Source organism: Thunnus maccoyii, chromosome 6, assembly GCF_910596095.1.
Source record: "Thunnus maccoyii chromosome 6, fThuMac1.1, whole genome shotgun sequence".
Lineage (NCBI taxonomy): Eukaryota > Metazoa > Chordata > Actinopteri > Scombriformes > Scombridae > Thunnus > Thunnus maccoyii.
Window position 1 is genome coordinate 20443809 of NC_056538.1, and position 15751 is coordinate 20459559.

The 15751-nt window shown below is 39.1% G+C and overlaps 2 protein-coding genes across 5 annotated transcripts; one reads left to right on the plus strand and one right to left on the minus strand.

The window, feature by feature from the left end:
- Nucleotides 1-1616: 1616 nt before the first annotated feature.
- On the plus strand, nt 1617-14740 carry gfm1 (G elongation factor, mitochondrial 1). Of its 2 annotated transcripts, XM_042413298.1 has the most exons (18): nt 1617-1929; nt 2040-2192; nt 2294-2426; nt 3442-3646; nt 5276-5392; nt 5620-5770; nt 7094-7248; nt 7388-7472; nt 7600-7737; nt 8047-8148; nt 8269-8325; nt 8420-8557; nt 9103-9185; nt 13066-13228; nt 13371-13515; nt 13629-13789; nt 13891-13944; nt 14236-14740. In XM_042413298.1, the coding sequence occupies exons 1-18, from the start codon at nt 1855-1857 to the stop codon at nt 14365-14367; spliced, it is 2247 nt and encodes a 748-aa protein (XP_042269232.1). In that variant the 5' UTR covers nt 1617-1854; the 3' UTR covers nt 14368-14740. The 2 variants fall into 2 exon arrangements, with proteins under 2 accessions (XP_042269232.1, XP_042269233.1); XM_042413299.1 differs by lacking the exons at nt 1617-1929; nt 2040-2192; nt 2294-2426; nt 3442-3646 and adding an exon at nt 4643-4834.
- On the minus strand, nt 9228-15214 carry lxn (latexin). Of its 3 annotated transcripts, XM_042413304.1 has the most exons (8): nt 12546-12622; nt 12345-12389; nt 12079-12255; nt 11938-12000; nt 11009-11183; nt 10588-10724; nt 10126-10188; nt 9228-9626 (listed from the first exon to the last, which is right to left on the minus strand). In XM_042413304.1, exons 3-8 carry the CDS (start codon nt 12214-12216, stop codon nt 9510-9512), a joined length of 693 nt encoding a protein of 230 aa, XP_042269238.1. In that variant the 5' UTR covers nt 12217-12255; nt 12345-12389; nt 12546-12622; the 3' UTR covers nt 9228-9509. The 3 variants fall into 3 exon arrangements, with proteins under 3 accessions (XP_042269238.1, XP_042269236.1, XP_042269237.1); XM_042413302.1 differs by lacking the exons at nt 12345-12389; nt 12546-12622 and adding an exon at nt 14831-15214; XM_042413303.1 differs by lacking the exon at nt 12345-12389 and having other exon boundaries at nt 12546-12809.
- Nucleotides 15215-15751: the final 537 nt, after the last annotated feature.

Consider the following 15751-nt stretch of genomic DNA (forward strand, 5'->3'; position numbering starts at 1 on the left):
CCAAGTCCATTCCACTAGATGCCACTAAATCTTACACACTGGTCCTTTAAGTTGCTTTGCAATATTGCTTATTCACTTTTTTTTAAGTTATATTTATTAATTATTATTAATTAATATCTGTATTATGTATCTTTTTACATTGTACAATTTTACTTCTGCTTGTGTTTTTGTGATTATTTTATTTTATCTTTTATTATTTTTTTAATAGTAAATCCTAACGATTACTGGACACACCTGACATAATAAGACAAAAATGGCGTACAATTCAACTGTATACACAGTTAATAATATGGGCAGTACGTATGCATATTTCAACCTTGTGACTTGAACCTGCAACTGCAGAACCTGTAATATCTGTTGTTGGATCCTTCGATCCGTCAGTAAAACATGCACATAGTCTGTATATTTGCATCCTGTATAACAATAAAACTCTCTCACTAAATCTGCATTTCTATTTCTTGCCTTAATTTGAAGCAATTCCAAATCTACTACAAGCTACAAGCTTCTAGTATCCACAGAGCCGTAATTGGCCTTGTAACAACAATTGCAAAACTCCTTCTCAAATACTCCTAAGTCCCTCGCTGCTGTCCATCCTGTCCAGCTGTCATCTCCTGTCCAGCCAAAACTTGACTTTGGTGTTTTCTCTCTTTCCCAGCAGGTCTGAAGCATTTTTTTGGTTGTGTGACTATATCCATGACCTCTCACATTTATCCAGTAGTTGACTAGAAGTTGTTTTCTATTAAGCACAGTGGAATTTCTCTTGTCTCAACTTGAAGGGCACAAACAGGGGAGGTCCAGCCCAGGCCTGGATCACATCTATACTGTGTACGTATTGGGATACAAGACAATTTTCAGAAGAATATTCTAATAATAAAGTGAAATCAAATCATATGTAACACCCTGTATGGGTCTCATTTCTTGGTAACTTTTACATTTTACATACATTTTAAATGTAAACAATGTAGTATTATGCCTACTTAACTGAAATAAATAAATTAATTCACCATTTTGATTGTTGGAAAAGTGCTCAAAGATTGTAAAATTTGCAATGTAACAATAAATTTGCAATGCAATTTTTTTTCTCATTTAAAAAAATCAAGCAGCTCATAGGTAAATCACTGAGTGTTCAACATTAAATGAATAAATAGCTAATTATGAAATGATCTCATTAATAGAGTAAGGTGGGGACAGTTGCTCAGTTATTTTGAGACTATTTACTCAGAACCAACACATTTTTAGTATATGAAACTCATATCTGTCAGCTTATTATCCACATCATTAAAATAAGTCTACATATGACAATAAACCCAGGATTTGCATTTGAGGAGACAAAGTCAGGTGGTCTCCAAGGACAGTTGCAACGTAAGAATTTGTGTAAAATATAATACATGAGCAAATAATTGTGAAATAATTTAAGGAACTTATTAAAACTCACCTTGTTATTCGGTCTTATATTTTTATGATCTTCATTTGTTTTATTGGAGTTCATTTTGATTTAATTACATAAATGTTATATATGTGGCCTCAAGTGATTTAGAGTTGTCTAACAGCACTTGAACGCAGCATGTGCCTTTTCGCATTTTTGCATTTTCTTTGTCGTTTTTTTGTTTTGTTTGTTTGTTTTTGTTTTGGCTTTGATGTATTTAACTTGTATCTTCAAACCAAAATCATGCCTTGTTTTCCTTGATTCACTGTGGGGGTTTTTTTCAACAAACGCGAACTTTTTTGGTACATCTGAGTTTCCGTAGACGCGGAAGTAGCGTTTCACAACTGTCAGGGCCCCGGCGTGACATTCACCGGGTTGTGTAAAAGGAGGAATCTGACCACCCTGTGCCCGACTGAGCTGCAGCCAAAATGAGAGTACTAAAAGCGGGATTGTGTTTAGCTAAAACGCATCTTCTGGCTCCAGGGAGCGTCACACTCAAAAAGGTAACGTTATGTAACCCGAGCTGATCTGACATTAGTCATTTGCGTTTCACAGTCGGTAAACAGAAAGAAACTGGTCTGATTATCGATCGTCCTCTGTGCCATCTCCACAGATACTCATCAACAGCTGTCGGTCATGCTCCTCCGGTGTCTTTCCCAACGAGAGGATCCGAAACATTGGGATCTCAGCGCACATCGACTCGGGGAAGACCACCCTGACCGAGCGCGTCCTCTACTACACCGGCAGGATAGCAGAGATTCACGAGGTGAATTATCTGTGTATTAGTATGATTATTATTATGATTGCAGGGGAGTGTGTGTACATTTTGCATTCACGCTCTGCTTCTCTCCCTCCTGCGGTGTGCAGGTGAAGGGGAAGGATGGTGTTGGAGCCACTATGGACTCTATGGAGCTGGAGAGGCAGAGAGGCATCACCATCCAGTCAGCTGCCACTTACACCATGTGGAAGGATCACAACATCAACATCATTGACACCCCAGGTACTAAAAATGTTAATTGAGCAAACATGACTACTTAAAGGACAGTCAGGTGTCCAAATGAACACTGAAAGAGGTTTTCCTCGCTGTAATCATTCCTCGTGTTCATTCTGGCCATCACAGGATCCCTTCATAATGCACTTTCAATGCAAGCGATGGAGGCCAAAATCCACAAGCCTCCTCCTGTGCAAAAATGTATTTAGTGTTAGTTTATCTGAAGCTAATATGAAGCTTCAGTCATCCAAATGAGTCAAATCAAGTAGCTATCTTTCAACGTTACAGTCTTGTTAGTGCCCACATCCCTCTTTTTGTTACTATACTTCCACTCCAGCTCAACAGGGAAACACAAAAATGGAATTTGATGCTAAAAAGATTGTAAATGTGGCAGATATCCACTTGATGTGACTAACTCAGACTGCTGAAGCCTCATATAAGTTTATGATAAATGTTTAAATGCACAAAATGACTGTGTGCACACTGTGAATTTTAGCCTCTGTCACATACGTTGAAAGCACATTTGAAGGAGATCTTTAACAGCCAGTATGAACAAGAGGAATGATTACAGTGAGGAAAAGGCAAAGATTTGCAGCGGGACCTACTATATTGGCCCCTTATTGTTGAAGTTTGGTTAAACACAAGTTAATGCAGGACTATGCATCATTTATGGTAAATTTTGACACAGAGCTTATCTACAGAACGGGTAGAAAAGATAGGCAATAATGCAGGATGATTTAATATTGCACTTCCATACTTTTTATATGTACTGTAATAACAATCTGACCTCCATATAGACACCTTCTTGTCCATGTCTTGCCTCTATATCATAGCTCTATATATGTTTAAGTTTGCTTGTGTTTGTTTAGCTTGGTATCTTTGTGTAGCTGTATGTCTGTATCTGTGTTCTGTACACTTGCCCGCTACACTGTTGAGTTGAGTTAATTTTATTGTCATTACAGCAGTGCTTTTGGCAATAAAGGCAGGATAACGTAATAAGTTCCCATTTCATTTTGGAAAACAGGTCACGTGGACTTTACCATCGAAGTGGAGCGAGCGCTGCGTGTGCTAGACGGAGCCGTGCTGGTTCTGTGTGCCGTGGGAGGCGTCCAGTGTCAGACGATGACCGTTAATAGACAGATGAAACGCTACAACGTCCCCTTCCTCACCTTCATTAACAAGCTAGACCGCATGGGTGCCAACCCCAACCGAGCCCTGCAGCAGATGAGGTACGGCTTGCACACAAACCAGACTGCTGATTAAAAGCAGAATCCCACATCAAAATATTTGTTTTTTTATTGTATTCTTTATTAGTATGATCCATATCATCAATCCAAAAGTAACATAATTACAGAATCGTTTCTTAGTCACTGAAAGGCATCTCTCCTCAATGTGCAGATAAAACAGAAAGTAAAGGAAAAATAAAAATGTTTATATTTATAGGTAACATTTTTTGCACTTAATACTTCAGTGTTAATGAGTTAATGTTAATGTGTTTTCAGATGATATTTTATTAAAACTAGTTGGGTGGTATGATCCTATATGAGAATATGTCAGCTAAATCTTCATTGTTCATTTCATTGAGCTGAAACAATTAAATGTTGTAAATCATAATATAATATATTAGTATATTACACTAGCACATAATAATAATAATAATAATAATAATAATAATGATGATGATGATGATGATGATGATGATACAGACTGTAAGATGAGGGGGAAAACATTATCTAAGCTATGTCATCAAAAAAAAATCCCATACATCTGATCTAAATACATGTTAATGTCAATAGGTTGAGCTGTAAATTCTACTAGTTTACATTTATGTTTTCTCATGAACTGCTGAGGATTGATTAGCATTCATTAAATGAAACGACGGCCATGGATGCAGGGAAACGTAGTAGGGCTGTAGTCTCCCCGTCGACTGGTCGATTAGTTGGTCGATGTGCTCTCGTCCGACTAAATTCTCATTGGTCGAATAATCTCCGTTTTACTTTCATAAGGAGAGAAGCGCTACATCAACAGCCTTCCAGGATTAATCCATTATTCCCTGCGGCGGGAGGGACAGACTAACAAATTACCTGTAAAAACAACGGGGATGTATTCAAAACACCCCCGTTGTTTTCACAACTTTGAACTCGCCCAACCTAATGGAGACTGCTGGGTCTAACTGTCCTCAACGTTTACTTAATGTTTACTCAACGCACTGAATGTTTATTGAATCAGCGTTTCTCCTGTAATAATATCAACGAACCCCCGCCAGGCCAAAAGATATTTTTTTAATGCCAAAACTAACGCTAAATATCGGTAGCGTAAATCCGTTTAGGAATAGGGCAGTGCTTAGTATGTTTGCGTAGCGAGTGGGAAAGAGCGGCAGGAAAGTGACGGTGGATGCGAGTGGAGCAGAGGAAAAGGTTAGCGGTAAATTCTTAGGCTGGCAATAAATGTACAATACAGACTAACAGTTAACAGTGTAACAGTTAATACATGCTAAAAAGTCAGGTCTTTTGTTTCCCCAAGTGCTGGAAAAGTGAGTGGGGTTAGCTCCAAAGTTAGCAACAATAGGTTAGCCTAATCCCCCCCCCCCCCCCCCCCCCAAAAAAAAAAAAAGAAAAAAAACTAATCGACTAACTGATTAGTTGAGGATTACGATTTTCTCTGGGTGATAGTGATAACATAACAGGACAGACTGAACCCTCGTTGCTCTTCTATCAGCTGCTTTCACTGGATAACATGAATTTATGAGAAGTATCTCAGAGCTGGTTTTGTAATCTGTTGAGGTTTTCCTTCCTGTATTTGTTTCTCACATTTTCCATGAGTTTCTTGCACAAACCTTTTAAAATGTTTTTCTTTAGAACCAAACTGAACCACAATGCAGCCTTTGTGAACATCCCCATTGGCCTGGAGGGGGACATACGTGGCCTGATTGACCTTGTAGAGGAGCGAAGCATTTATTTTGAAGGACCATTTGGGTAAGGGAAGTTTGACAATGAAGAAATCTGTCACCATGTAATGTTTTTTTATTATCCTAGTGTGAATCATTGAAAAGAGCTGTAAGTATGAGTGATAAACTTAACTTATCAGCATTTGTCAGATGGTGAGTGCTAATTTCAAGCTCTGATTCACCGCTGCCGAGATTCTTTTCCAAATCCTGACGACTGAAAAACTGAGTCAAACTGTTTTTTGTTCCTCTCTGCAGTCAAGATATCCGCTATGATGAGATCCCTGCAGATTTTCGTGCAGAGGCGTTAGACCGGAGACAGGAACTGGTGGAGTGTGTGGCTAACGCTGATGAAATTTTGGGAGAGATGTTCTTGGAGGAAAAGATTCCAACCAATGATGACCTGAAGGTGTGTGTGACTTAAGACCAGTTAATTCAGTTAACTGGGGACAAAAGCTGTGTCCCCAACTGGGAAAAAGTTTTTTTTTTTTTTGTTTTTTTTTTTGTCAGTAGTTAAGGTTAGTGTTAGGCAAGTGGTGGTTATGGTTGGTGGTACTCTACAGGAAATTAATGTAAGTTTATGTGATGTCCCCAAAAGTGAGCTAGAACAACTTGTGTGTGTGTTTGTGTGCATGTGTGTGTGGTCTGTCATAGGCTACTTTTGGGGACAAATTTTAGACCAGTTAATTGGGGGACAGCTTGTCTTGTTTTTTGGGTCTGCAAACATATATGAAATCTTTGGGATTTCAGAAATTACAACAAGGCTTTAAAGTTTCCTAAATAATGAATGGAAGACCATCAAAGCACTCCTCAACTGTACAAGTATATCTTCTCTGACTCTCTCAATACCTTACCTCCTGTCTAAAACTATGTCCTATAGTTGCTTCATAATTAGTTTTAAAATAACTAATTTTACCATTTATTTCTTAACAAGAACAAGAGTCTACAGCCATGCTAGCATCTCTGAGTCTTTACTTAGGCACAGCAGTGCTTTGAGCTAAATGCCAACATTAGCATGCTATCATGCGCTTAATGAAAATGTTGACATACTGAGGTTTTGCAGGTATAATGTTAACCATGTTCACCAACTTAGTTTAGCACTTTAGCATGTCAACATTAGCAAATAAGCATTAAACACAAAGTACAGCTGAGGCTGTTTGGTCATAAACCAAAGTATTGGAAATATTAAAAATTTAGCTGATGGTGGCACAAGATGAAAAGACAGAAGATCACCCAAGTTTTTATAATTCATCCTGAGATGGGCAGGAATGTATGTACCAAATTTCATGGCAGACTATCCAGTAGTTAAGACATTTTATTCAAAACAAGTGGAACTAGAGGAAAAGTCTATAGGATTAATCTTTTGGGGACCCGATGAATATCTTTCCCAAATTTTGTGCCAGTCCTTTTGGAGATATTGAGATATTTTTACTGGAGATGTGAAAAGTTTGACTTGCTGAGACATTTAATTAAAAACCAAAAATGTACAATTCAACCAAAACCAAAAGGCCAATCCATCCACTAGAGACCAAAGTGGTGGACAAACCGACTGACATTGTCATCGCTAGATAACAGAATGACAACTTATTCTGACATATCTGTATGTTCATTGAAATTCAGTCTGTCAAAACTCCTCATATGATAAATCTAAATTGGGATTTGAACCCTGTTTGTGACTGAAGAATAAAAATGTGCTTAACACTTAATCTCTTGTCCCTTTACTGTCTCCCAGGCTGCAATCCGCAGAGCCACAGTGCAGCGTCTCTTCTCCCCAGTGCTGGTGGGCACAGCGCTGAAGAATAAGGGCGTCCAGCCTCTACTGGATGCTGTACTGGATTACTTGCCAAACCCCACAGAAGTCAAAAACTATGCCATCCTCAATGATGAGTAAGTATGAAGTAATGTTATTGTGTAAGCTAAGTCTCTTTGATTAGAAAGAAAAGAGGAAGTTCATCCCACATTTTCAAACTGACTTTTCTGACAAAGTGTAGGAAATTTAATGTCAGCTGTTTTTTCAATGTGTCAGAGCTTCCAGTGAAGCATCAAAGATTATGATGGATCCAACAAGAGACCCTGCAAACCCTTATGTTGGTCTGGCCTTCAAACTGGAGGTAAAAAGCAGTGAGAACTAAAGTTGTTTTTGTCTTTTCATGTATCCCCATAGTTTCTTCTTTATCTCTACAACTGTGCTTAACTGTCTCATGCTTTATTGTTCCCTGTGGTCTTTCTCATTAACAGGCAGGAAGGTTCGGTCAGCTGACGTACGTGCGTGTGTACCAAGGCTGTCTAAAGAAGGGGGAATATATCTACAACACGCGCACAAGCAAGAAAGTCAGAGTGCAGAGGCTTGTGCGTCTCCACGCTGACCAGATGGAGGTGAGAACAAACTGGTACACGTCAGCATGCTGTCACAGTTTTCCATCTGCAGTTTGTATTTTGAACAACAAAAGCCAAAATGACTCGGTCATAATATTTAAGTTCCTCTTTTGGTTGCAGTCAAGTGTGTAGATAACAACCACATCCCCTGTGACTCATGTTTCCATCTGTCTTGCATCAAAACAAGATATAAAATAGATATATATATATAGAAAAATTAACACATATTGACCAACTCAGTTGTTAAGTTTAATGTCTTACGTCTTTTGTCTTGTGTCCATTACTCCCTTTCTATCTATGCTTTTTCAGGATGTGGATGAGGTGTATGCAGGAGATATTTGTGCTCTGTTTGGGATTGACTGTGCAAGCGGAGACACTTTCACATCCAGGACCAGCGCTAACCTTTCTATGGTCAGTGGTTTTAGTGTTTTCACATGAAAACCTATTAATATAAACATGCATCTTGCATATTCTTGTTTGCATTCTTTATTCTAAGATATAAGCAGCATCTTGTGTTTTTTTGTCTCACAGGAGTCTATTCACATCCCAGAGCCTGTTATTTCCATGTCAATAAAGCCGACCAACAAGGTAAATAAATACAGACTTAAATGTACCTTTAAAGACTCAAGGAGTCTAAATTGCACCATTCCTTAACTTTTTCCTTTATCTTCCTTTCAACCAGAACGACCTGGATAAATTCTCCAAAGGTATCAACCGTTTCACCAGAGAGGATCCGACGTTCAGAGTTCATTTTGACACAGAGAGCAAAGAAACCATCATCTCAGGCATGGGCGAGCTGCATCTGGAAATCTACTCCCAGGTACCAGATACAAACTATGTACATATGTTAAATACAAGATGTCCTGATATGATAATCATTCAGTTCATCCAACAACACAATGTAACATATATTTTCCCTCTTACTGATGGTGCTTTATCAAGCTTTTATTGGTTTGTTGAGATTTGGAGTTGTCATTTGTAATTCTCCCTACAGCCTACATTTAAAAAAAAAAAAAAATCAACGCTCTGCGAATTTGAGGCATTTTTCTTGGTGCTTTCCACTAAAATATTCCATTAAGAGGTGACAAATGTTGTCTGTAGATAACTGTGAGAGATGAAAACAAACACACCACGAACCGAATGCCACGGAGCTTCAGTGTTTTGAAAGTGAAATCTGGCCAATATCTCCAAACCTCAGGAAATCAGACATTTGATGGATAGAACACACTCATATGTGCATAACAAAATAATAAAAAAACAAGGTTTTCCTCATGTTTGAAGGAATTCTCCCTTTAAACTTAACAGCCTATATCTGACCTTTTGTTTGTGTTTTTCCCCTTTTTTGTTTTGGTTCTGTGTTTTTAGAGGATGGAGAGGGAATACAACTGTCCCTGTGTGATGGGAAAGCCCAAAGTGGCTTTCAGAGAGACGATTACCAGCTCTGTACCGTAAGTGCTTATCTCTAACACAAACACTGAACAGGGGTCAACTGAGGAAGTACTCTGTATAAACAGTTTATTTAGACTAAAAGACGCTAACAACCAAAAGTACTACAAAAGTAGCACAATGTAAGGACATCATCATTACGTATGATGGATTCATTTGGTTTTTTAATAGTATAAACTTCACCTCGCTGTAGTTCAAAGGTGAGTGCTGCAAGCATCAACAGCAAATAAAGACTATAAACACATTAATGCTCCAATATCTGAATACAAGATGTGCACACCAAGATAATGTTGAGGCTATAATAATGTGTGATGACTGTCGGCAGTTTAGTTTGTGATTGGAGGTTTTTCACAATCATGGCATTGGGGCAGCTTTGTCATCTGCAGCACTTTGACTCCCTCTGGAGGAGACCAGGAGATCAGCAGTTTCCAGGGAATGATGTCCTGCAAAATATATAATATACAAGTTGTCAGATTAACCTGAGCTATCTGGCAGTTAAATGGCACTTTATACATATTATAGCAAGAGAGGAAGTGTTCTCTGACTGGTCCCCAGACCACTTTAGGATGCCATTAGTGCAGAAATGATTGGCTATCTGCTTTATCGAGTGGACATTATAGTAAGCAATTAATCATTTTAGGTAATTATGGAGGACATATGCAAACATTTACTGTTTACAGCTGCATAAATACTGAGATCAGTTTTCTGTTTCATATCATGAAATGATGTATTTATTTAGTCTAAATAAGAGATATTAAGACAAAGCTTTAGTCATTTTTAAGTTGTGTTAGCCATGAATTTCTTCAAGCATTTTATGGATTAAATAATAACTTGAAATAGTTGATTAATTGATGATGAAAATAATAGTTGCAACCCTCAATATTACCTGTTCAAGTGTTTGAGTGATTGGAAAAAGGTTGCAGTATATTACTAAGTAATTACCTGAGACACCATATCATGCAGCAGTACGTGATAGTCGAACTTCAGCTGGTCGTTCTCAGTTGCCTGCAGGAGAAAAGTGGAAAAAGAAGCCAAATTAGTTCAATACAGATGTTGCCTTTCAACTGAGCTTCCTGTCAGACAACAGTCTGAGGTTGAATGTTGACCCTGAACTGTACCCTCAGGTGGTTAATGCAGAAAAGGTGCTGTATATTAATCAGACTGTGTTCATTTAAAATACATGTTGAAATTAAATGAGACAACTTTATGCTTCTGTTGCAATATAAAATAATATTTCTAAAGTGCACATTTGGTTTTCAGGAAGTTTACATTCATGAAAAAATCCTGCTTCCATTACCGTTGTTAAAGGCTAAAGTCAGTCAAAAATTAGCCCTGCTTATCATTCGAGGATGCTCGAGCAGGCATGAAAACAGCTTTTAGCAGTAGCAGAAAAAAAACACCTACCAGCTGCGTGACGTTGGCCACCTGAGCCATGTTGTACAGAGTGTCTTCAGTGGATTCACTCAGCATGACGAAGCTGGAGGCCACAGCTCCCAGATGCCAGAGAGGCTTCATGTCAGGTTCAATATGACCGTAGCTATCTGTTGATCAGAATGTCGAACGTAATATGAAAAAAAAAAGACACATTTCTGATCATGTAAACATACTGTGTGTATGTATGTCGTACAAGATGTAACAGTGACACGGGTAGAGATGAGTCACTTGTGTTGCATTATCACTATTAAGAGGAACATTGAGTTCTTTTAGAAACCACAAACAATGTTGAAAGAAACCGTTTAATTTTAAACTGCCGATGTTGTGCAACAACTGACTTTCTGTGTTTATCAATCGCAAGAGTATGCATGGATTGTTTAATTGTACTTACCGGGTAGATTTTGCGCCGACAGCAGGCTGTGTTTCATCTTGTACTGCTGGTATAAGGCCTCTTCCTGAGCTGTAGTGTTGATTTTTAAGAGCTTCTCATATGAAGCCTGGACGTGAGGTGAACCCTGCTGTTTTCCTCTCGGGAACAAAACCTCTGCCAAGCATTTCTCTGTAGTCTGGAGGAGTTTAACAAAAGAGGAGGCATGAAACAGTAGATGAAGAAAGAAAAGTGTGTGTATATATAAAAGAAAGGCAAGTTTGATAAGAAAGAAGTGGAGGGGAGTCGACAGAGCAAAGGCGTAGTCCTGATGTTACCGTGACAGCCAGTGAGTCAAGGTTGCAATACACTGTTAAATATACAATCTAATGTTGGCCTCATTTTATCTGCTCTTTTGTAAATCATGTCAAACCTGGTCAGACGTGTTTACGCTAAACCCGTAGATTATTCAACTGTGTACTTTAAACATAAACTCAGATTTGTTTAATTCTAGCTTTTCATGTTCTACTTTTCTAAAAAGCACAAAATGAATACAATACCATTAATCATGATCATGTTTGACACAAGAGATAAATGAAGCCAGTTAAACAAGGATTATGTAAATCACCATAAATCCACTTAGAAACAAACACAGACAAACTCAAATGAGCGCTGAAGTAAATCTCCTGATGATCTGTGGTTAAAGGTTTTAAAATATCTGATTCAGGAACAAAGTTTGCCTTTCCATGTGTAGTTTTATTCTGTTTTTAGGATCTTTTCAACATCTGGACAGGGATAATAGATGGAAAGTAGCCCTCTGTGTTAACTCAGGCTCATTTACAGTTGTTTTTTTTCCTGTTGATCAATGAGTGTCCCTGTAAAAACAACACAATTAAAAAAAAAAAATCAGAAATTAAACCACATGTAAGGTATCCACTTCCATGTACACTCACATTCCCAATCATCTCCTGCACTGAGATCTCCAGCTGATACTTTCTTCCAGAGTTCGCCACATCCTAAAAGAGAAATCAGAAATTAACCGTAGTTGACACAAGACTTGATAAAAGTTAAAGGCTTCTTCATGTTTAACTGACCTCTGCGTTCCCACTGTGGACCCTGTTCAGCATGAACAGCTTGTACGGTGAGCCACAGCGGCTGTTGAGGTAGTGTTGGACCACCTTGGCTGCCCTCTGAGCAGGATAGTGATCGGGGTTCAGTTCTCCAGTCTCCATCACTTCTTCTAGATCCTCCTCCTCAAAAATCACCTCTTGCTGTTATTCCACAGAGAAACAGAGAGTATGAATGGAGAGAAGGGAGGAAAAAGAGAACAGAAGCTGCTATAGGGAGCAGGGATGGGCTCCTGTCTCTGAAGGACTTTGACCTTCAGGGTGGAGCACAGATCAGTCTGTGTGTAAATGGAAAAAAAAAAGCTTTAGAAGCGAGAAGAACATCTAAATACCAGAATGGAAAGGGAAGTAAATACACAGAAGAAAAGTGTTTAGAAAAAGCAGAGTGAAGAATGTGATGAATACTGAAATCAAATGAGGGAGTTTGATCTTGCCTGTAACTGGAGCACTGAGACTTCCTGCCTGTTACTCGGCAGGTGGAAAGTTTTATCTGTCCGATGTTGAGAGTCAGCTGCTCCTCATGGATGTGGAGCAATAACTTCCTACTTCCTTCTACACCAGACCTCTTTCAGGACTGCCCCCTTTTAAAGAGACAGAGCTCTTTTCTTGCTCTCCTTACTCCATTTACATAAGATGCAATACAAGAAAATAGACTATTAGAAATGTTTACAACCTAATGGATGAATCTCTCAAATTTGGTGCTGTATTGTTTTGGGACACATTTGGGTTTTTTAAAAAAAAAAGCTTATATAATGTCTGATTTTTTTCATCCATATCAGCCAATGATAGCATAATGTAGATTTTGTAATTGTCTTACAATTACAGGTACATGATAATCTTGATTTTGTTGCTTAATTGTCAGTTGACATCCATTACTGACAAAGTTCTCAAAGATGCTTAAACAAAGTGACCAAACAAACCAACTGTGGATGCTTTTTTTCGCACTTTCTTCAGGTTTGACTTCACTCATAAGAAGCAGAGTGGTGGTTCTGGGCAGTACGGTAAAGTTATCGGAGTCCTCGAGCCTTTGGAGTCAGAAGATTACACCAAATTGGAGTTTGAAGACCAGACTGTGGGAACCAACGTCCCGAAGCAGTTTGTACCAGCTGTAGAAAAGGTATGCACGAACGTGTCTTTTCCTCATTTTAATGTTGTCAATGTGCAGCTATTGTGTTTATAGGTACAGCTGTAAGTATGTTTTTTAAATCATCTTCTTTGTCTCCTCACATTTCGTTGCTTTTTTCCTCATCGTGCCGCAGGGTTACAGGGAGGCCTGTGAGAAGGGACCCCTGAGCGGCCACAAGATCTCAGGAGTCAGATTCCTCCTGGAGGATGGAGCACATCACATGGTGGACTCCAATGAGATCTCCTTCATCCGTGCAGGAGAGGGTGCTCTAAAGCAAGGTGAGGGTCAGATGAGGGTTTCATGAGCTCTGATCACGTATGTCATTTTTATTTATTTATTTCCATGTTGTTGTGAGTGTATGTTTATGCCGGTTTCGATGTTCTATCTGCAGCTATGGAGAAAGCAAACACGGCCATCCTGGAGCCGATCATGTCTGTGGAAATTGTGGCACCTCAGGAGTTTCAGGGAACAGTTATTGCTGGAGTAAACCGTCGTCACGGTGTCATTACAGGACAGGATGGTGCTGAAGGATACTTCACTCTGTATGCTGATGTGAGTCACATTTGTCATTCTTCACATTCAGCATGCATAGCAACACATCTTATCCTACTATTCCTCAGTGTATTTGACTAATTGCCTGTTTCTCCCAACAGATCCCACTAAACGACATGTTCGGCTACGCCACAGAACTACGCTCCTGTACTGAAGTAAGTTCAAACTAAACAGCCTAAAACTCTAGTCCAAAACATGTCAGGCCTATTTATATATAAAGTATTGAAGAAACAGAAATTCTGACCTGATGATGGCGCTCGATGAAAAGTTAGCAGATAAGCAAAGTCATTAGATTTCATCCTCTGGGTACCATGAATGTTTCATTGCAGTCCATCCAATAGTTGTTGAGATATTTCAGTTTTGACTAAACTGACAGACTGATATCACCATCCATAAAGCCACGCTAGCATGGTAATAAAATCGTAACCTTTTCTTTGTTTATTTAGGGAAAAGGCGAGTACACAATGGAGTACAGCAGATACCAGCCCTGCCTGCCCGGCACACAAGAAGAACTCATCCACAAATACCTGGAGGCTACAGGCCAGCTCCCCGCAAAGAAGAACAAGTGGAAGAACTGAAAACTGTCAAACTGTAAACTGGACTCTGACATGACCACCGTCCCTCATCTTGACACACGTTTTTTTTCTGCCCATCTTCTGTCATGGTTTTGCAATAAGTCTGTAATTTGGAGAGCTATTCCAAATTTTTACATTGTAGATAATTTTGTAGTGTAACCTCCTCCCTTATTGTCCGACCCCTGTGGAAAACATATTTATTACCTTGATTTTAGTGCTATTTGACCTCTATGCTCTGTAGCCACACAAAAAAATGGTGATTAGAGTGAAAACGTACAGCAAGCTCAGTGTTTTGACTTGAGCTGATAATGGCTTTTGTACTATGTACAGAATGGTCTTGTAACAATGACTTCAACAAAGATTATATTATCTGTTATTTTTTAGTGTGTAGTTCTTTTCCTGTGCAGATCATTAATTTCTCACATAATCTGAAACACTTGATAAGTGGATTAGTGTTTCCTCTCACCTCTCCAAAGATCTTAGATCCCTTCACCGTCCGTGGGACGCTGTTGGGATGAGCTGACACATCTGTCGAGTCAGCTTCGGGTCTGATCGTAACGCTGGGGCTCCCAGTTACCGCAGTTAACACAGCCAGAACAATGACGATCCTCATTATAGTGTGCCGTAAAACACAGATGCTAGAGAAAAGGAAAGCGGAGACCACTTCTGTCAAAGAGTGCATGCAGGGAAATGACCCTCCTGCCAGTGTGGAGTTATATAACAGAGGAGGAGGAGGAGGGGAGGGGAAGCAAAGAGAAGAGGCTGTCCAGATCCTGCTGTCTTCCTGGCATGATCTGTTTATTATTTTCTCTCTTTAACTAAACAAACTGCTCCACTTTATCTGGTTCTGTTCTTCATTTGCTCTCATGCAACTCACTTAAGCTGTCAGACGCTAAATGTTTCAACACCATCCACGAGAGGAACTGATTCGTTTAGGAATAGTTATCCCATTAGAGCTGCTGCTAGCGAAGCAGGTGTGATTAATATGTGAGCTTGATGGGTTGCAGCCTCTCCCGGTCCTCGGAGATTAAATGCAGGGGGAGCAGGACGTTCACGGAGCCAAATTCAACACGTCCTGGCAATTAAAACACAAAATCTACACAGTAAAGCATTTAAGATTATGCTGGATGTTTAAGTTACGCAACACCAAGAGAACATTCTGAAAAGTAGGTTCATCACAAGGTCATCAGACCACAATATATTCATACAGGAAATACTGCACTGCCACCAGTTCATAAAAATCTTCAGAGATCATAGACCAAAGACTGAGCCACTGAGTTTAATTCTGCTCTGCTCTGTTTTTTATTATTATTTTATGTTTGGTCGATGAAGCTTGAATCAGATTTTTTTTCAGAACTTTTTCTTTTGACTAAACAGGACAATCAAG